We start from the raw sequence: 22,679 nt of genomic DNA, 5'->3' as shown, positions 1-22,679 counted from the left end.
AAGTTTCTTGGAGCACAAGTGGCACCTAATGTGCTGCTCACAGCTTGGCTCTAGCAGGGTTGCTTGCTTTCATTACTTGCCTTGTAAGCAAAAAGGTTTCTCTCTCTCTTGCAGAGCTTGGGTGTAGGGGTGAGAAACCTTTTTGGACAGAGCTGCTGATTCCAAGTGTCTCCCTCAAACCTTGGCACTGCAGTTGCAACATCTACCATCACTGCTTGGGAAAAAACCAACTGGTGCAATCAAGGCACTGCACAGAAGAGCATGGAGAAATTCAGAAGTATTTTTCTTTTGTGCCTTGGCTTCCTCCTAGTCCATGTGAGAGGTAAGTGACCTTTACCTTGGCTTATTTCAAAGGCTAGATTATTAAAAAAGAAAAAAAAAACCCAAACAAAAAAACCTAAGCTCCCAGCCCTTAAAATGGATGTTTGTTTATTTGGAAATGCTTGCTACCTTTGTTTTTTTTTTTTTTTTGGAGCTACTTTTTCATGAGAAGCATTCAAAAGTGTTTATATGTACTTTACCAGTTTCTAAAGAGATACATGTCTCCTGACTGATTGTTCATAATAGCTGTGCCAGTTGAAGTTTGTTTATTATGATTTCTTATTTTCTTGCTAGTGTTTCCTCCCTAAAATAATTCACAAGCTTAGGCTTGAGTATAAACTTTTTTAAATGGAAGCTGTAAAATGAGAGCTTCCAGGGGAACTTAAGAGGTTCCAAAGAGATCTGTAGTCAAATCATGACTTCATGTCTTAAAGCTTTTCTTGGCTTTTGATATTTTGAAATCTGTAAGTTTTATTGTAAAAACAAATTCTGATGCAGTTTAAAGGTGTTCATGCTTTTATATTGGTGCATATGCTTTAATAATTATAAACTAATAGTTCAGTTACCTTAGTAAATGTATTCCACAAGCATACTTTTTCATGCAGGACTAATTAAGAATTGAATAAATTTTGTACATATTTTTGGTGAATGAATAGCAATAGAGAAAATGTAGCCTTTTCATACTGAGTCACTTTATTCAAACATAACTTCTTTCAGCAAAATATTCTTTAAAACTTTTGTTGACGTAAAACCAAATAGAATTATTTTTGTGTTCATCTGCCATGTGATGTAACCTTTTCTTCTTTGTATATTAGCAATACTGCAGAAACTTTCTGTACAGTATTGGCTGCAGGAATCATTCATTAATCACTAGTTCATTAATCACAAATCAATCATTAATCACTAGTTCCAAAATAGCAGCTGCTGCTGATCCTCCCACCTCCCCTGATTTAAATGAAGTCCCTAGGAGATCTTGCAGTGATGGGCAGTGAAAAACACCTTGTCTTAATTTAGTTTAATAGTTTGAATTTAACAAATGAGGAATCATTTAGAGGTCTTCAGCAATTAGCATGGCATAGAAAGAGCAGAGCAGAGACTGTGCTGGCCTGCATGTTGTGTTGTGAGCAGTGATTATTCATGCAGTCTCTCACCTCTTGGCATGCAGACTTTCTTGTTCTGTAGCTGTCATATGTTGAATAGTTCTGTTCAGACAATCTGAGCATGAGCAAGCCAATTTGCATATACTCTACTATTTTAATTACAAGGGTAGTTAGCCTAATCATTCTTCATTTATACATGTGCTAATTTAGAGCAAGTTCAGGCTCTGCTTTGGGGGAGAAGTCATTGCTGAAAGTTGCTGTAGGCTTTGGGCACAGTCTTATGACTCTGGAAACTATTTAATCCACTTTAATTAAGCAAACTTAATTATTTAAAGTCTGTGGCAACAGCCACTGAATTTTATCATCAAAGTATTCACCATGTTTCAGGGATATTTACAAGAACCTCCTCTCTGTCCCAATCAAGATGTGATGTGAGAAATGCTTGGCCATGTTGGTAAAAAGCTGGTCTAAGTACTTATAAAAGGAATGTCTATGGCATGATTCACCCTTTTATAGGCAGCTTAATTCTTTTCTAAATTGTAATCCTCTGTGATAGCATCTATAAACTACTGGACAACCACAGCCAGACCAGATGACATCATTCCTCTTACCATCCAGAATTTCCTTTATGTTCAATTATCTTGAGTTACTTAGCTAGACTACCTTGATGGACACATCTTGACAGAAGCATAACGGAGCCAAGAACCATATTGCATAAGGAAAGTGAAATCTGATACAGTTCAGAAACATATATGCTCACTGCAGTATTCCATTTTTAACTACACTCTAGATTTTGGAATTTCCAGACTTAGGTAGGTTACATGAAGACTCCTATGTACTTGAGCTTCAACAACTAATTGTCGGTGAGGCTTTTAGCCCAATCCGAATGAAATAAACTTCACAGAAACTTCTTCCACTGAATTTCACGGTAACATCCCTCATGAGTTCCTGGAGCTTGGCTGATCTCTGGTAATTCAGGTCTGACTGTGTCTACACTGCCCATTTAAGGGCTCAGACACAACTCAGGCTGCTCCCCTGTAACTGGGATCATGAAACTGTTTGAAGCATAGGTCCCACCTGGGCCAAAAACCTGTGTGCACTCCTGCAGTGAGGAATCTGTGCAACCTGGGGGCTCTCCCTTTATGGACCTGGAAGGCAACTGAGACTCCCACTCAAACCTGACTGCTTGGAATGCTCCTCAGGCTCCTAGTGTAGATATAACCTATATATCCATGGTCTTTAGGGTTGACAGATGGATCCCCTGTCAACCAGTAACAAAGACAGTGCAAAGACCGATATGTCTGAGATGGTTTACATTTACTCCATCAGCTATTGAATGCTACATAGGTAAAGGGAACAGCATTTGTTGCTAGTCAGTAAACCAAGCACCTCTGTTCAGCTAAGGCTTACAAAGCTTTTGACTCAAAATCAGTTGTAGTCTCAGTTAATCAGCTGTGCACTTTATAGGGAGAAAATTGTAGACCATTTTGAATTTGAGACCTTATGTGACTTAGTTCTACGTCTCATGTAGTTTTCCCTGGAGTTAAAAGACAGAACAGGAGAGATGACAAACACAGTCCTGTTTTTTCTTACACTGCTCCATGTATCTGCAGTCCTCACTGTTCTGTGTGAGGTCCCTGTGGACGTGCTGAAGCACTTACAGATTCAGCTGGCAACAAATTCTCTTCTGCTGGCTGCCAAAACTATTTCACTCCCAAGACCTGAACTGCAATTATCCACAGGTACATCAGTGCTATCAGCTAAGGGTGGAATTGCAGTTTGAAAAATCCACATACCTGAGCTGGCTGAAACACTAACAACGGCAGAACTGTTGCAACATCAGAGCTTGAGAAGAGAAAACAAGGGGTGCAGTTACTCAGCTGCTCAGGTTCACTTTTCAAACATTGCTGCCGTGTTGCAAGCCTGGCAGCAGTGATCAACCTGCCTGAGTATTTATTATTAATTTATTTGCATCATCAAATAATTATTTATTATTAACTTATTTGCAATTGTCAAACCCTTTCCATCCCATTGAAGGTAACAAAAACCAAATAAACGTCAGAATTCTTTCAAGATTAGAAATCAATAAAAATGGACCTTTCTGTGGCATTTTACCTCATAGTAGGAGAAGAGAAATTCACTTTGTTTTGATTAGAGTCTTCCTTCCTTTCCACAGGCTGACATCTATAAACGTTATGGGAAAATACTAAAAATACTTAAATCTGACCTGTAGTAGAATATCTTCTGAAGGCAAACACACCATCCCAGCAGAAAGAATGGGCTTGGATGGGTTATGAAAATATAACAGTCTCACTTCCACTGAATAAGCATTGCCTGTTATCAATAGATTTTTAATTTGTGAAGAATTCATGCAAAAGTTGTTTGCATGAATGCTGCAGAAAGAAAAGTGAATGAAAAGTAAGTAGGCATTAAGATTAGCAGACAAGTTGAAGTCCTTCCTTACATCCCTGGTCTAATTACACCCGTGGTAAAGGAACCAGGGTCTATTGAAGGTCAAGAGCTCTTTTGCATGCATTTTACCAGTGTAACTGGTGTGAAAGTGGGAAGGGGAACATTAAAACACATTCTGTGAGCAAGAGAAACAGCAAAGCCTGGCATCCCTCTGACCACCTATATTACATTCAGTTCTCTCTCTCGTCTCCAAACTACTCACTGGAGAAAGTGGGGATTAGCCAGCTGGTACTTAGGCAGAAAGTGGTCACTCTGAGAGCCCAACACAGCTGTTGTCTGTGCCACACTAAGCATTTCAGTAGGAATACTCATACAGGTCTCTTGCTTCAGTACAGTTCTCATGTCATGTGACCAACATTCAGCCTGAGACTCTCAGACTAAATGGCTGAAAAGGGCTGGTGGCTTCATGAACCTGTAGTGCCAGAGAGAAGCTTTGGATGAAGAGCCCACACCATGGGCTAAGCTCTTCTGCCTCAGGACACAAAGCTGAAAATCTGAGTAAGGAGCACAGGAACATGTATGTTGTTCCTTCATGGGAGATCCCAATTCTTTTGCTCTGCCTGCAATTTTACAGCACACACCATCTCTTCTGCACTCACTCTCTAGCAAAATACAGAAAACCGTATCTGTTTTATTTTATGTATGCAGGGCATAACAGATCATAAAGAACATCAGTTACCTTTGAACAGAAAGGCAAATGTAATAGAACTAAAAGACTTTTGTTTGTGTTTGGTGAGACGATGTTGCACAGAGCTAAAGCAATACTGCCACTCCTACTTTATTAGTGCATCTTAGTTGCTGGTAATTATTTAAATGTGTTCTTGTATGAATAAGAAAAAGAGTCCTTTTCATTTCCCCTGCATTTAAACTAAAACCAGAAATGGCCTAGCAAAATATATGAAGCCAATAATCAGGTCCATATGTTGTGGTCTATATGCTGGGCCTTGCATCTTAATTATAGATTTTAAAGCATACTCATTTTCCACCCCAGCATCAAGGGGTTGTAATGGCAATCGTTGTTTATGAAACTAAAGGTCCTTGAAGGAAAAACAAGCTACAGTAACATCATCAGGAAATATGGATCATGGGGCTATTGCATGAAAGAAATAGTACCTGCTCATTGAGATTTTGTCCACAGTGTCCACTCTGGGGTGTAAACCTGTGTGTTCTCCCAGAAATGAATAATTTCTTTTAAACAAACATAATTGCTTCCTGAACAAAGTTGGAACACTACATGGGTATGTTCCAAGTCCCATGCAAGGGAAAATACATACTATTTTCTCATTATGAAGTAAATAGGTTTCTAGATTGTATTATAATAAGAAATGGTCTGTGCAAAGAATGACTTACAATTTCAGCTAGAAAAACCCATAAAATGAGTTTAATGAGTGATTTTGGTAACATATTGTTCCCTTTTATAAAATTTTCGTTCTCATTTTTAAGGCATAGATATCTTTCTCAGTCTCTTTCAGCTTCATAATGTTTTAAGCACATTGTATTCATGGAACAATTCCTATTTAATTACACTGAAGAAATCATACTTGTTCAAGTCTTTAAATACTGTAAAATCAACTTATTTTCTCTCTTGCTCAGAATTAGAAGTTAGTTGCTTCTAATTTATTTGTCACACACATAAATTCATCCCAAACATATGACTTCTAGCAATGCACCAAAAAACAATTTAATCATCTTAATGACAAAATTATTAATCTAACACAATGCACATAAATGCATTTTAGTTGTGTGTCCAGAAACATGTACAAACACATTCAAACACCTTTTCTCATGGATTTTAGATTCCTTTTTAATACTAGACTATGCATATTAAAAGCCTGAGAAGTTAGTTTCATTTGTCACATAACCTGATCCTCACTTAGAAATATTCATTTCTGCCTTATTTAAATCTGCATCATAGTAAGGGCCACAAGCTGTGTTCAGTTAGAGATTGAAAATTGTAGAGAGATGTGGTAGCCTTTTGTCAGAAAATTTAACTGCTGTTGTCATGACAAACTGGTAACGCTCACTTGCAGAATCCAGTCTTGTTCCTCATAAACTCAACTCAAAAGCTCTGGGACCTCAGACCCTTGTGATCAAACAGATATGTGGTGAAAGGGTGGTGAATCCCCTCAACATTTAGATAACAAACTAAACCACGGGCAAAAGATACTACTGTCTGCATTTTAGTGACTGGATATTTGGGTCACATCTTCAGAAAACTAATATTCAAAATTTGTGAACACTAAATGCAGATGTGCCTGAGGACATGAGTTTGCAAGCATTTTCTCAAATTCTCTGTTATAAGTCATTGAGGACCACCCACAAAAAAACATTATTACAGTAATTTTATTTCTTTGTCAAAAAAAGGGATACTCCCAGAAGAAAGGTTAGAAGTAATGCCAAGAAATAGCATACTAGCCAAAAAGCAGCAATAGCAGAGATAACTCTGAGATAATACCACCTGCATGGCTAAATCTCTTCACAACTTTATCCAGATTAAAACAAACAACAAAGACAACAGCAACAAACACAAAACTCAACCAATTAAAAAAACCCAGTGAAACAAAGCTCTTTCTGCCCCACTAAAATTTCTTTCATTCTTGTTATCATCAGTATATTTCTAACTCTTTCTATTATTATGGAAGCAGATTTAAAAAAATAAATTTTGTGGAAAATTAATTTATTTCAGTCTGTTTTTTCTGTGGAGAGCTTCACTAATTTATTTCTTTTGTCAGTTATCTTCAGAGTTCTCTGAAGTGACTGCAGCTCCTATTGAGTTAAATATTTTCTGAAGTTCTAATGTGGTTTTGTTTTCAGACTGACCATGGTCTGAGCTGTTCAGCTATTTAACCAACTATCCTCCTTAAATTAGGTTCTTAAAAATGTCTAGGTACAGTCTCACAAATGGTAATGAGCATTTAAAATTCTCCACAAAATCTTACTCCTTCTGGTCATTTTTTGATGTGATTATCAGGCAAGCAGTCTTTAGGTTTATTGCAGTATAATTTACCATGCTGCACAGATGTCCTCATCCAAACTGCCCATCTGCCAAGGTTTATGTTTACATAGTCAAAGAGATTTCACTGTGGGCTCCTGTCTTACTCCCAGGCAGCCATTCTGTGTTGATGTCCTTTTCTTTTTATTGCTTGGTTAATCATTAGAAATAATTTTTTAAAAAATCAATCTGAATAATTGTTGAAGGAGATTTTCAGTCTTCTTTTTTCTCTTCTTAGAATTTCTGTAGCTTTCTTCTGTTTCTCACTCAAAGTCTGAAAGCAGGACCTTTTGCCTTTTCACACTTTTTCCATAGGCGAACAGATGTAAAAATAGGAGAGGGAAGTGTTGGTATTGTCCAGAAGAAGGGCAGGTATCAGTAAATGCTTCAGTCTGTTGTTTTGCTTTAGTTCTCATGAAATTGAAAGCATCTGGATGATCGTGCTTGAATTCTATAATTGGATTAGATGCCACCTTCTTTTTTTGTTTTTCCCTAACTTCAAAGAAATATTCTACCTGAAAGTTTTCCACAGTCTTCCTTCACAAAATGATTTTGTCACATTCTCTTTGCAGCATTAGGACCTCAGTAGTTGCTTTCCATATTGTTAGTTCCTGCTTGTCATGACCTGTAAAAAGAAGCTGGTTTGGCCAGCTTTGTTATTACAAAATTATTTCTCCTGACTCTTATTCTGATTATGGTTACAAAATTATTCCTGATAACTCACTCCAACAAGAAAAGGTTTTACCCATTGATTGTGGTATCCTGAGGCAATGGGGTTTGGGTCAGACAACCTCCTCCAATACTCAGGATGCTGATCAAAAATGAGGATTTTGCCAGAGGTCAAAATCAAAGGACTGTCAAGCTTATGTTGCTTGTACTGCTGGCACTGAAGAAATGCTTCAGAAAAATATAATTCGACCATATAAGTCCAGGCAATGCCAGGATGTCTGCCTGTGCATAGCGTGTCTGCATCAAGATCAAAGGGTCCCATGGCTGGGCTGATAGCCCATGGGCAGAGGCTCAGGGCCAGTAAGGGCTGGTGGTACTCAGGGCTCAAACAGAAAATATCTTCTGATGAAACAACTTGTTTATTTTATGTATTTATATATTTAATGGATTAATATTTAAAAGTCCCAACCTGTCAGAGTCTTAGATTATGGATTTGATAAAGGCTTTAAATTGAAAGAGAGTAGTTTTAAATTAGACTTTAGGAAGACTTTTTACTGTGAGTTTGGTGAGGCACTGGAACAGGCTGTCCAGAGAGGTTGTGGATACCCCATCTTTGGAAGTGTTCAGGGTTGAATATCTCAATGAACAATCTGGGCTGGTGGAAGGTGTCCCTGCCCATGGCAGTGAGAGTGGGAAGCAGATGGTCTTTAAGGTTCTTTCCAACACAAACCATTCTGTGGTTCTATGATTCCGTGAATATTATCCACCTGAAGACCCAATCCCAGTCCATTTTACTGGGGCAGTTTTGCTTTAGAAGCCATTCCTTCTTTGCATTCCAGCCTTGTTTTATCTCTTCCATCAGGCCCCATCTATAATTAAGTCCACAGACTTACATTAAAATCCTCGTGGGAATCAAAACATTTCCACTTTATATTCCTGCCCTGACTGTTATTTGAGGATCACACAGTGTTTCACCACTGATAATTAATCTTTCTGGAAGCTCTTTGACACAGGCAAGAGCTATTATTCAGGAACAGTGATTAATGAGAAGAATGCCATGAAGATGTACAGGACCTGTCAAGATGAAGGAGCTGAGCTGAACCCTGAGCACTGCTGTGCTGACAAACCTCTGGCAGCCTCTCTCTTCCTCAGCTTCTTCACTTGAACAGAGTTTCCCTTCTTGCTGTGAAGTGTTCAAGACTTGCCAAGAAAAACCCCTTAATGAACAGTTAGGTATTAAGCCTTTTAGAAGGGATAATAAACATATGCAGATCAAGTGCAGCTTGAGGCTTACTCAATAGAGCACAGTAATGCATTTCTGTGGGAGGGAAGTCATAGCATGTCATGACTTTTTGTGGGTTTGTGTAAACTGTTCTTATGTTTGGAATGCAAACACAAGGATGATGCACCACCCTGGATGAAAACCGGTGGATACATGTTCACCAAACGTGTGTTTCATGAAGCCTGTATATTACAAGGAAAGAGGCAGATTGCAGAGTTAAAAACAGTTAATATATTTAAAATATTTCCCAGTTTTCTTTGCCTGCCAACTTCAAAAGTACAGATGCTAATTACTCTGCTGTGACATTCAAAGATATTGTTGTCACCTAACAGAGAACGGAAAGAATTTTTTTTCCCTTTTCAGCTTTTTTCATTTACAGAGGAAAATAAGTTGGATAAACACATCTTAATATATTTTACTTTTGGCCCATGTTGCAGTGAGAATTAAAAAAACAAAGCTGATTTGTATTGCAAGTGATCACAAAGCTTGACAGTAAAGCTGCTTGCCAATAAAATAATAATGAAGATACCAAAAATTATTAATATATATATTATATATTAATGAATTTATATAATATATATTTTATATTATATGTATATTATATATATATATAATGCATATATACATACATATATATTATACATTTATATATTATATATGTAATATATATTTTTATATACATAACATATATAAAGATATATATGTTATGTACTAATGAAGATATTAAAAATTCTCACCTAATGATTTTGGTTCACAAGTACTATGCTGAATGCTACTTTCAGCTGTCTCCTGGCAATAGTCCTGTGCCCTCTGGCTGGCAACCTGTGTTCTTCAAAGGACTGTTTGTACAGCAGCTGAATATGATAACAGGAGAGAGCAGCCTCTCTTTGGCCTACCTGAACAAATAACTTCCTTGGATTAAATGAGCCCATCTCTCACAGTCATTCAGGACTATGCTGTGCAGGAATGACAGCTGACAGCTTGGATGGGTCTTTCTTTTGCCTCTTACGGGTGTTCTGCTTCTGTACTGAGCCCTCCAGGTCTGGAGGTGATGGAAACCTGCCTGCTGACTTAGTGTCTTCTGTCACATTCCTTCTAGGTCAAGATGATTTTGATTTAGCTGATGCCCTTGATCACCCTGGTATGTAAATTTTCTATCCTTATTTTACTATGGCATTTACATCTAATAGTAAATCTTAAGTATTTTTCCTTGAGGAATTGAATATGAAGTGGCTCCTACTTCTGTTAAAGGTACACAGAACTGAAGAATGCTAGGTTTCAATGTTTCTATCATGAAATAAAAATCTTCTTTAAAACAAACCAACAAAAAACTAGATTTGAAAACATATTCCTTCATTTTTGGCTTCTGCTGTGATACATAAAGATGTATTGAAAGCAGCTCTCTACATTTGCACATACCTGCTTTTGTTAGTTGAAGCTGTTAATGTCTATTGGCATGTCATTGTGTTCAACAGATGACATCATTACCAGGAAACCCACAGTGATCAGAAGACCGACAAGACCTGTGTACAGTGAGTAATAAATAATGGGTCATAAAACTGATTTTGTACATGTAGGAAACTTTCACATGAGGTTCTTTATCATATCTGCTGCTGTGCTTTAGCTGAGATAATGTGTGATTAACAGCTGTCTTCTTAAAGTAAAATAAGCTCTTTTGACAATTACCAATTATGTGTCTTTACTGCTTCCAGTGAGGCAATCAAGCATGGCTGGCCAGTGATAGTATTTAATTTCCTGAAGACCTTCTTCACACTTTTCTAGATGGCTCTGAACCCCCTGGGGAGTATAACAATGGATACCTGTTGCTAAAATTGGCTAACTGTTCCTCTACTTTTTTTCTCTATTATCTTTATTTTTTATATATTTATTCATGACACTTGATAACAGATTTGGAAAGGAATCAGAACAAAGTTGGAGCTATTCCTTTTTCTCACCATGTATTTAATTCATATTATCTACTATTGATTGATACAACCACCTGTGTCAGAAAGAAGAAAAGGCTCTGAACAGTGGAGAGCTGTAGTCCTGAGAATGCCAAATAATGAATTCCAATGAACACTTGTTAACATTGAAAAAATCCAAATTCCAAACAGAAACTAAATTGCATTTGTGATGGAACAATTTATGACAGCATAGATTTTTTTTTTTTTTTTACCTAAACTGCACTGGAATAATTTTCTGTCTGTCAAATAAAATGCTTGGAAAATGCTAGATAAAAAAAAAAATCAACTTCAGGTCTTTTTCTGCACAAACTTTGAAATAAGATTTTAAGTGCATGAAAGTAGTTACATTTTCCACACAATTCTCTGGCTCCCCCTTTGAACAAACAGGGGCAGTGTTTTGTGAAAGTGATAGCCATTGTATACTTCAATGGCTGCATTCTTCCTTTCCATTTCATTTGATAAACAAATTTTGTGTCTGGCCTAGATTAGAAGTGTCTATTTTAAAATATTGCCCTAAGTGTGGATTTGTTCATATCCTAATGTAAATGTTTCAAGTTACTTGAATTGTGCCCTAAAATACTTTATCCTTGGTCATGTTTAAAGGTAGCTTAGGGTGCCAATGTCTGTACTCAAGCTGCCTCAGTCAGGTGAAAGGAATTTTTATTTTTAGGGACTTCTAAATCTGTTAGAGATATGAACATCTGATTAATATCTGCCCTAACCAAATCCACTTCACTAATTTTTGGCCAGGAAGAACTCCATGTTTTCCAGACTATTTCAGAGTGTCCTTTAGCGCTACAGATGACTGCAGAAAGTTTTAAAAAAGCAATAAAAGTTATTAGAAAACCCAAGATTGCAGTTAAAAATCAATTATTGGGTTTGGAAAGAGCAGGAAGATGGTACAAAAGTACATTCTAGCAGCTGCTTAAGGCTTCATCTTAACTTCAGGATTTCCTTGATGTCCCTTTCAGAAGTGAGGCTCAATGAGATTTTTATTCAGCTGTGTTGTCATCTTATTGCAGGGGTTCCATACTGTTGTCTCCTTATCACAAAAGTTTCATACTTTCTTGATATTTTCTCATGGGCTTCTCCTCCAAGCACTGCCTCTTTCTTCTTCACACAGTAGCCAACTGACTCCAGTTCCCCACTCTACCAGCCACCCCACTCTTTTATAGCACTCTTCTTCACACTGGTTACAGCTGTGGCCTGTTAAAGTCAGGCCTGCTCCTAATCTTTGATAATTGGCCCAGCTGCAACTCTTTAGGGGTAAGATTACTTTCTACACTGTCTTTATTTTCTTACAGTCTATCCCCCTACACAGCTGAGGCCAATTACAGGCAATGTCCTCTGGGCATCCCATGCACCTCTGCCTGAGTTAAAGCTCTCCTGTAGGCACCTCCCTAGTGTAGCAAAATTCATCACAACAGTTCATGGAAGGTAATGCTTATTTACAGAATGTGTAAGTTGATATTTACCCACTGACCTTGTTCCTGCATTCTGTTTAATTCAGCCATACCCTCACACCCACCTGCTCAGGAGCACCAAGATGTGTGTGCTCAGGTGGTCTGGGGAGCATTGTGGGCAACATGAGACAAAGCTTGCCAGCTACTGAGCTCTTATCCTGTCTCTGTGCTTCTTCTTGATCAGAAATGACAAGTAGAATCCACAGATCTTTTATATCCTTTAGGAGTAATCAGGTATTATAGAGGTCCTTTGCCTCATAATATTCCTCACTCCAGTGCCTCTGAACCCTTGGTCAGGTTGCTGCCCACTATATTTTTTTTCACTTGTTTGGAGTTCACAGGCTGTGTGCACAGACTTATTTTCTGGGTGGATGATCAGAAAAGTAGTGATATGCTGCAACCTTTGGTGTTAGAATGCCTTTCTGCTTTTCACAAATGACAAGTCATCTGTGCTGTCATCAGAGCATAGGCCTGCTGATTTTGACAGAAACAACAATCCTCAGTTTTACTGCTGGGAACAGTGACCTTTAGTCTGTTTTTTTAACATTTTGCTGTTTTTTCTGGTCCCAATAGACAAACACATTTCCATTTTTATTTCATTCATATCAACCTTAGCATTTCTGTAACAAATCTCTACATTAACCCTTCAGAGCAGAACTTGCATTTTACCTGAATTCTTCATGTCAATAATAAATTGAATCCAGTTTTCAATTTATTGCTTCTTACATTGTTAACATTTGACAGGTAAAAGTATTTATGAAATGCAACTCTGCTAGGCAGACACAGGGAGGACCTACACCTGACAAGTACAAACCAAGTCATGTATTAGGAATTTGTTTATTTTCCTGCCAGATTTCCTGATGACATCAAAGCATTTCTGAGTTGTTACTCAGAAATGAGTAATTCTCTCAAATGAGACTAGATACTGTGCTAAAGCAGCTTCCCAATCCTCCTAGGTATAAAGAACAGAAGAAAATAGATTTCTGCATGGTGATTTTCCTGTGTTTCAGGAATTCTGACATGTCTGTAATGAAAAAAAAAATTGTTTAATTGAGGATCTATCTAATTGTCTGTGGCAACAAACACTGTTACAAAAATTTAGATAAGTTTTGCTACCCCTTTTGTTCTGATTCACTGTACCACTCCATGCATATAAGCATCAAGAAAGGGATTCTTGGAGTTAAAACATCCATCTAATGTAGTTCTTTCAGAACTCACCATCATTCCATACACACCTTAAAATACCACCCATTCACTCATATCCACACCTGCATGTTAGAAACAGAGTTCCTCCTTACCCATCTACGGCTCATGGACAAATTGTTTATTGCATGGAAAGATTCCATCCCAGGTACAGCGGGACATCTGTACGGTGCTGGGCAATGGTCACAGCCTGGTGATTTACTGGGTAACTTTTGCATACAGACATTTAATTCTATCTAAAAACCTTCATAGCTCAAGGAAATAAAAACAGACTGTCTCCCAACCTCAGACAGGTGCATATGATTGCCTGAAGCAAGGGGTCATCCTGACCCTTACATTGATATTTGATTCAGTATCTCCCCAAGTAGGTTTATTGCTCCCTAGTATTTGCTCTTGAAATGGATATTCAGTTTTCCTAGTTCAATAAATTACATTCAAGCCAAGCATACATATACAAATTTTAACCACAGACATAAATGTTAATAATTAAGTATATTTTAAAAATTAGTATTAGTATAACATAACTAATTTTATTTTCGTACTTGAAGGTATATTAAAGAGGTATTGATCTTGATCATTTAAAACAGGAAAAAAACCTTTGTATTTTGAATAGAAAATACTGTGCTATTTGTCAATTAGTGTGTGGGAAAAATGTTAGACTCTATAAGAGTTTTCAAGAAAAAGTGTGATAAGTTATTCGAATTTGTGGCACTGACTTGAAAAAGGTGCTTGTCGAACATGCAGTTGTACACGTTCTAATGAAAATAATATTACATTTCCCTCAAGAATTGTGTGTAACTCACTTTTCTACATCTTCCTCCTATTCCTTTTTAGACAATGATCTACATTTAGGAGATGCACTTGGTGGGGGTGAGTACTCCCTTGTTTCCTTGAATACAACGGGATTTTTTTCTTTCATAGTCTTTTCCTGAACTCTTTCATAGTCTTTTCCTGAACTCTGCCTAATTTGTAAAAAGATATTTCAGTACTGCAGGAGGTGCTATGGTTGTGAGAGTTATTACAGCTCATGTACATGCAGCCTTCTGCCTGAGGCCATCACACAGAGTGGGGACAGCACCTGGTCACCAGCAACCTTTGAGAGCTTCCAGCTGCCCTGCCTTGCATGAACTGAAGTTAGCTGGGGCTTGCTGAACCATGGCAGAGCACCCCAGGCGTGGCTGGGGAGAGCAATGTCACCCATTCACTTGGGATGGCTCAGGGTGGAGTCCTCTGACACAAGCCTGAAGAAGGTGATGGCTGTAGTTTCTTCAGTGACCAAAAGTGAGCCTGTCTAAGATTAGGAATCAGAGGTAACACTGGATGGGGAGGTTTGAGCTTCTTGTAGCTCTGCTGATGGCAAATTAGAAATTCAAGAAGGAATGTTTCAGAGAGGAGCACTGGTGAATACAGCTTAAGCTTGAAACAGTCAAGCTGTTGTAACATGCTGTTAACTTCCAGATATTCCCATAACACCCAGACCTGACCTTGGAAGCATTCTGAGTACAGTACTGTACTGAGCTGTGCAGACATATGAAATCCTTTAGGCTGGGAATTTGTACACCAGATTTTATTTAATGTGTTTAGAGATATACCAAGGATGTGAAGTACTCTAGAAAAGTCCTTGAATACTGCAGTTACCCAAAATGCAACTAGTATTCAATCAAAGCCTAAAATTCCACTTTAATCAGAGCCACACAAAAGAAAAACTGCACAGAACCTCCAAATCAGCTGCAGTGGTCTGGTTTGCTCACATTTCAGTCTTAGAGAATGACACTTTTTATATTTGGGTTATTTTTTCCATTTCAACCTTCCCCTGTGGCACTTCATGCCTATGTGTGAATGATATATTAGTCCACATTTAACAAAGCTGGATCTAATTTTGTTAATAATTCCCACGTTTATAATTTCATTTATTCTTCCCTGTAGTAATTCTTCCATTTTTGCAATCTTTTAATGAGTACTGTTATTGAGTACTGTTATGAGAGGATAGGTTAAATATATTGGCTAAAGTATTAATTAGTAGCTTAAGTATCTTAACGAAACCACATCTTTTCATTCCAAGGATGGAAAATTGTATATTTCCATTGGTTTTTATTTCTTTGTTCCATTTTCTGTTCAGGTTCTTAATTGACCTTCATACATGATATAATAAGGTTAAAGTTATGAATCTCATTATCAGTATTGCTGAAGACATTATTTTTTCACCAGCTGTGCCACACAATATGTCCTCTTATGCTTAGAGAAGACTAAGTTCAGCATCATGATAAAAATTAAATGTGGGATTGGTGGTTTTCTGCTTTTGTGCCACAGTGAGTCTTAGTTCATTACACAGAGCCAGAACTGAGCAAGTCCTTTCTCTGCTGAATATAATTTATTGGGCAAAGTTAGATTTAGCAAAGCTTTATGACTCAATCCATTGGCTGCAGAATAAACTCATTTGAGGTTAAGCATATGCCTAAATAATTTTCTGGGTCAGAACCTAAACGGTGCTCAGAAACAGAAGCATTGTATTTAGCAGCTAGGCAAGAAGAAAACATAGCAAAAGGTCATCTGGCATGTTTGGAAGGTGAAAGATTTAAAGAATGGGAGGGAAATTGCTATTTATTTCTGTCACCTAATTTTGATTTATGCAGAGAAAAATGCACAGTCTGGCATTTTTAAGAACAGTTGAATTGGTTGAGTAAAGGGTGGCAAGAGAAAACTGACTCTATACACACAGAGCAGCAACCCTAGATATTAAATTTGGCAGGCTTTGACCTGGGTGAGCTCTTCAGCATTGTATATGCAGTTTGAAAACTGCTTTTAGTGATCAGATCTCCTGCTCTATCCAATGCAAATCCTTTGGCAAAATGATAATCCTTTGGCAGAAAATTAAGGCTAAATGCTAGCACAAAGTTCTAAGCAACAGCAAAGCTGAAGTCTGAGATCATTTTGCACAGTTCAAGAGCAGAAAATTGATTATGCATTAGATAAATTCAGCATCTGTTAGATGAAACTAATCTGCAGGCCTTATTAAAACCTGTTGATGGCAATGAGATAACCTGTTGCCTTCTGCCCAGCCTAGAACACCAGCTTCTCTGTTGGCTCTGAATAACTGCACCACTGACACCCAGAGTGACTGACACATTGTACCTCCCAGCCATCAGCTTTAATCAATGTTAGCACTTGCCAGATATATGTAAAATATTTTTCCTCAGTGTTTTTTGTGAATTCTTCTCTTGTTTAGAAAATATTCCCTACTCACTTCCAAGTCAGTTTTTATAGCTAGCTATTTGTTGATATAGTCCTTAAATCTTCTTAACTACTGAAAAGGTCCTTTTATTAATTCACAGGAGGACAAATTAGAAATAGGTACAAAATGTTTTTATTTAAAGTTCCCAGTTTTGCCTGTTCAATCATCTAACAATATTAATTATCAATAGGCGACATCTCAAGAAAACCTTTATACCCACCTCTTCCACCACGCCCCGGAAGTTATGGTAATTCCGGTAAGACTACTTGCTCATAAGAAAATGTAATGCTATCAGCTGTTCAGAGCAGACATTTTAAATACTGTATTTCTCTAGCAATAGCATTTATCTATTTATTTATCTCTCATTTTATTTATCTCTTATTTCTCTAGTAATAGCATTTATCATTCTTTTCCCACGTCTTCCTTTTGTAAACACTGTTTCCGACCCAGGAATGAGAAAGCTTTTTTCCTGAATGTTAATGTTGATACTGTAAAGTTTTTGTTTGTTTAAAATGTGGGACACCACATATTAAGCGGCATGAGACTAACTTTTAATCTTGTTCATGTTTTCATTTTGGGTGTGTATACACTGAACGATGCAAAGGCTCAAATTTGACATCCAGTCACAGGGCAGGGATAAACCTGTGCTCAAATCAATTTGAGATGTGCATCTGAGATGGCCCTGGGGCATTCAGCAGGTGGGGCTGGGCAGCCTGTATTGCTTTTGAGTTTGGTTCCAGACACTTGCTTAAATAAAGTAAATGTGGCATATCTATTCTGGCTTTTACCCTGTACCTGTACTTACTTTGGGTATGGCTGTAGTGGTGAGCTGTGGACAGGTCCTTCTGGAGTCCTTCCTGGAAAAGACCCACTGACTCTCTGCTTCAGGGGTCACTGGGACTCAAGATGTCCGTATTATATAAGAGTTTGTGTTACTGGGAGCCCAAACCCACATATCCCACAAGTGCACAAAACAGACACAGAATACAGAGACACCAACTTTGTGTCAGTACTTCAGCTTTCAGGTGAATTTTGGTAGGTGACTGTTCAGTGTAAGACATGTGACCCATCCACCATGTTGCAGCTGGGGTTTCAGAGGTCCCTCACCTCTCCCTAGAATGCTACAAAAGGAGTGGACAAGGGAGCTGAAGGGGTTACCATTGTATATAATTTTGCAACTGGAATCTTTATCTTGCAGGAGGTTTTGATGACTCAGATCTGATTGGTGGAAAGCCTTTACCACCAGGTAACATTTGCCTATTTCCCTTGCAACGTGTTCCTAACACCTGTAAATTGGAGCTAGCTGGTTTTACTTTTGTGGTAATCTGTTTGTCTCTGAAGGTATATGACCAGACTGCACTGTTTTCATTTAGATTAGTTATCCTTCATGATAAACTATGGGTTTGAGCCTGAAGCTAGAACTTGAAACATATTCCAAAACACTTTTTGGATGTCAGAAGCCTGCAGGTTTATACCTTTGAATTCAGCAAGGAAAGTCCAAAAGCAAGGGGCATGCTGAAATAGATGGACCCAGACTAAGATCTTGGCATAAACTACTGGTAAATGATCTGATTGTCTGGCAGTAGAGAAGAGATATACTGGCCTCCCTGTAAAACAAGCTTGATGTAGCCTGTTACAGATGGTCCTTCTATTAGATTATAACATTCTTCCCCAAAAATGAAGTTTCAAGAGGATGAGCAGTTATTCCTCTGGCCAGCACAGCCATCAGTGGGGAGCGGAAGGGGAGCTCCTCTCTTGTAGTCTTGTTGGGCCACCCCTTTTGCCCTTTGTGCATCATACTTTGCTGAGTAAAGACTTAGTTCTTAAAATTAGATGACAAACATTTCTTTGATGAAGCTTCACCCTCTATTCCAGGAGATCAGGAGCATCATTTTAATCATGGAGGGAACACAGGTATAGTAAATAATTTACATTATTCTGCATTTGATTTCTGATCTTTATGAAATACTAAAACATATTGTCATATATAATGCAAAAGTTCTATTGTCATTACATTGCAAGGGCTCCATATTGCTAGAGTTTCACACCTCCTTAATGTTTCTTGTAGGCAGCTCCTCTAGGCACTGACTCTTCCTTGTCCTCACAGCAGCCAACTGACTCCAATTCCCCTCAACCAACCAATCCACTCTTTTATAGCACTCTTCTTATTGGCTACAGCTGTGGCCTGTTAAAATCAGGCCTGCTCCTAATCTTTAGTAATTAACCCAGCTGCAACTCCTTAAGGGGTAAGATTACTTTCTATACTACCTTTATTTACTTCTATTCTAGCCCCCTACAAAAACAATGCTAGCTTTACACAATAGCAGATATAATAAATTAGGCTTTGAGACATAATTTTCACATCAGCTGTAATATAACACAATTTTTTATTAACCTGCTTAATTCTATAGTTTCACCAAACTATTTTCATAATTTGGTAAAGGCACTCTTTAGTAGACAATATACTTCAGACAAACCATTTAAGTGTCTCTGAAAAAAACCCTTCTCTTTTTCCACAGATTCGGGTTTAATTGCTGGAGTTACATCTCCTGTAATTTCTGCTTTTGTGATACTGATTGTTGGATCCATAGCAGCCTACACCGCTTACAAGAATAAGAAGCTTTGTTTCAAACCACGTGGTAAGGCCCAAACAGTTTTCCACTGATTTAGTGCTGAAGTTGATGGGACCTTGACAAACAATTGTCTCTGCCTGCACAGAGGTACCTGGCAATTGTGGCTCTGTGTGGAAACCAGCCAGGGTGGCCCACCCAGATCAGCCTCAGAAAAGCTGGCAAAGAACACCCACAGTGGAAATACTGAATGTTCAATTTTCATTTTTCAGGTGGGGCTGCAGTGTAAAGCACTGAAAGAAGAGTTGCTGTCTGATCACAGGCTCCTTTGGTTGGTGACATTCCACACTGCCATTCTGACAGAAGAAAATCTTCCCCTAACGAATGTTTTCTTGAGACATTGCAATCCTGCTCTCTCTAACCTGATGTCACTTTTGCATCTCAAGCTTTATGTCATCAAAAATATGCTTAAGACATCCAGGGATTGTATTGCACTCTCTGACCTGCATTCATAAAGGCTGGATACAGATTTTGACTAAGAAGTTATTGTAAACAACAAAGAAATCGAGTTTGATATAAACTAAAAATCAAAGGATTTGTAAGGGTTTGTGAGGATTTGAGTCACCAATTTTATTTTTTTTCTGTTTTCGAAATTAGCTAAAAAACTCAGTCCTTCTGGCAGAATAGGAATAAGGAGTTTGCCATATCCTTTCACACCTATTGGGTTTCTCCAGTATATTTATGTAATGTTTACTATGTTTAAAGAAAATTTGTAATTGCCTAAAGGATTAAAAATTTTAATGCCTTTACTTTGTGTTTATGTCTGAATTTTTTGCAAAGTGAAAGGAACTATAGCTAAAAAATTTATTCTTAATTTTATAATATACTGAAAAGACTATGTATATTGACAAACCACTGTTTAAAATAAAACAGAGAGGAATACATGCTAATTTTATTTATTTATTTATTTTATTGATTAATTACTGAACTGGTGTTTAGCTCTTCTCAGGAACTAGAATTTTACATGAGTTTCATTTCTGTTCTTGAAAACTTAGGCCTGACTCTACGAACCTTTGAAGGTACTAATCTAGAAAGATTTTTTTTAATATTATTTATAACTTCTGAAAAGGGAAAATGGGTACAAAGATTTTTCTGATTCATTTAGAATGAGTTTGGGATGCTTCAATCTCTAAAATCTAAGTCACAATGACTTTTGAGCTTCATATTATGTAGAGGTGTGGTTGACATAGTTTTTCTAGTTAGACAGTTCCACTTCTTTCCTTCATTCCTGAACGACCTTGCTGTGCTAACAATATCCTCATGTAGACAAACCTATAATGAAAATTGACACCTTTCTGTCTCTCTGCCTTCATTTAGCTAACTGGATCAAAAAAAAAAATAGCAAGTGAATAAAATACAGATGAAAGTTGGCAAAACTAGCAGTTTACTGACATAATTCTGCAATAGAGACATTTTAACTGACATTTAAAGCATAAGGAAATTGGTGTGGTTTTATCTTCACTTTATATCCAAAGCATGTTTTTTGTTACTGCAATTCCACATATATGGAGGTGAATATGATTTTGTGTTTATTACATCATTGAGAGGAAGACATATACTAAAAAAGTAATTTTTCATATAATAAAATACTATTTATCTGAATTATATATTCAATGGATATATATCAGTTGCTTGCTTAGACTACCACTTTTTATTTTTTGATCCTGGAAAAAATATAATGTAAATCAGTTTAAACATAGAAACATCTCAACCATATACAAACAAATGAATACCTTTTTGGCTATCACTTTTAACTAATAAATGAGAAAATATTTTTAATATGGTTTTCAAGGACATCTAATATTTCTTTTTAGATATTAATTTTCCATGTTAACAGTTAAAACAGATGGATGTATATTTTGTCGGACAGACATAAAAATTTTGATTAATGAAATGACAAGTGTTTTGGTGTTACAACTTCAGTTGTTTGTTCAACCATGAAAATATATATTTTGCTTCTTTCTCTTCTAAATTTTCAATAAACTCCTACTGTGTTTTATCTAAGATGACCCAAGTTTTGTTTGTTTTGTTTGCTACTTTCTGGGACATATGAGGATTGATATGTTCTGTATACAAGTTCAACTATGTCCCACTAGAGAAAAGAAAATGCTTCAAACTAAAGAAAAATTACAGGGAAAAAAAATGAAAACAGCTTAAATATCTATTCTTTTCTCTTTTTTTTTTTTAATTTTACCAAGTGTCTAGAGAAGGATCTATGTGCAACATTTTTGGTTTTGCTATATTATAACAACTTATTTTAAATTGTTCATAATATTTTCAATATAATTTATTACTTGTGTTAATATTAATAGCCCAAAACCAGATTTATTATGGAGAATTTGAGCAAAACCCATAAATCTGAATGGATAAACCCTGACTACCCAAGTGTTTAACCATCTGAAGCTCTTTGGTCTAATTTGTCAGCATATACCAATATATCAATATACCAGTGTGCAGATGCACTTTTAGGTGTCAATTTCCCTTTCAACAAGAATGATGATGACGGTAAAAAAAATTTATAATTATTGCATTAACTATTTCTAGTATTATTGTTTCAGGTAATTAAGGGGTTATGTAGGGAAGCTCTAGTGTGAAGGAAGGAAGGAAGGAAGGAAGGAAGGAAGGAAGGAAGGAAGGAAGGAAGGAAGGAAGGTTGGTTAATTGGCTGTTAGAACATTGAACTCTAGCTTGTGATACTGGCTCTGATACTTAAAATTCATTCCATACATAAAAAATAGTTGCTGGCACACAAGTAAAACAGATTATCATCTAAATATAGACATCACTTTCATTACCAAGGAGAAACTTTTCTTAGCCTTCAAGTCCCCCAGCTGAAATAGATCTACCAGTAAAATTATCTACAACAGTAATCATGGTACTGATAACTATGTTATCTTGTTGATTTGTCTACGTAAGTCAATGGTGAATGCAGATCCCTGAGAATTTTGTTTCTGTGGGATAAATAAAATTCAATTTCCTGTGTGTTTATGTCCATCCTTCCTTCCTTCAAACACTTTGCCGTTACTACAGAGCAATGACACCCTCTTCTCCAGTGGACCTTTAGGATTCTTCCAGGATGTAAGAGAACAAATGCTGCAGCTTGGAGTGGCAACAGAGTTCTCTTGCAAATTGCTGGAAATAAAGTTTTAAATAGTTGAGTGGTACCACTAGGCAGTTTTTTCAGTGGCACATTACCTGAAAGTTGTTTACCTCTACTACATATATACTGATGTTCACGGCAGATTTTGGAATAAAAATGCCTCGGCTAAACCACATCAGCCTAGAATTACTTTGCAGAGACATAGTATGGCTGAATTACATCACAGTTACATGACTTCTAAGCTAGTGGCA

At 37.1% G+C, this 22,679-nt stretch overlaps 1 protein-coding gene across 1 annotated transcript; it reads left to right on the top strand.

The window, feature by feature from the left end:
* Positions 1-9,802: 9,802 nt before the first annotated feature.
* XG (Xg glycoprotein (Xg blood group)) lies at positions 9,803-19,557 on the top strand. The gene is made up of 8 exons (XM_071455201.1): positions 9,803-9,977; positions 10,312-10,368; positions 14,301-14,336; positions 16,889-16,954; positions 17,897-17,944; positions 18,574-18,612; positions 19,218-19,337; positions 19,541-19,557. The coding sequence occupies exons 1-8, from the start codon at positions 9,803-9,805 to the stop codon at positions 19,555-19,557; spliced, it is 558 nt and encodes a 185-aa protein (XP_071311302.1).
* The last annotated feature ends 3,122 nt before the right edge of the window (positions 19,558-22,679 follow it).

Source organism: Agelaius tricolor, unplaced genomic scaffold (genome assembly GCF_023055355.1).
Source record: "Agelaius tricolor isolate 1412-34295 unplaced genomic scaffold, bAgeTri1.0.p SCAF_45, whole genome shotgun sequence".
Taxonomy (NCBI): Eukaryota; Metazoa; Chordata; class Aves; order Passeriformes; family Icteridae; genus Agelaius; species Agelaius tricolor.
This window is presented reverse-complemented; position numbering and strand designations above follow the sequence as displayed.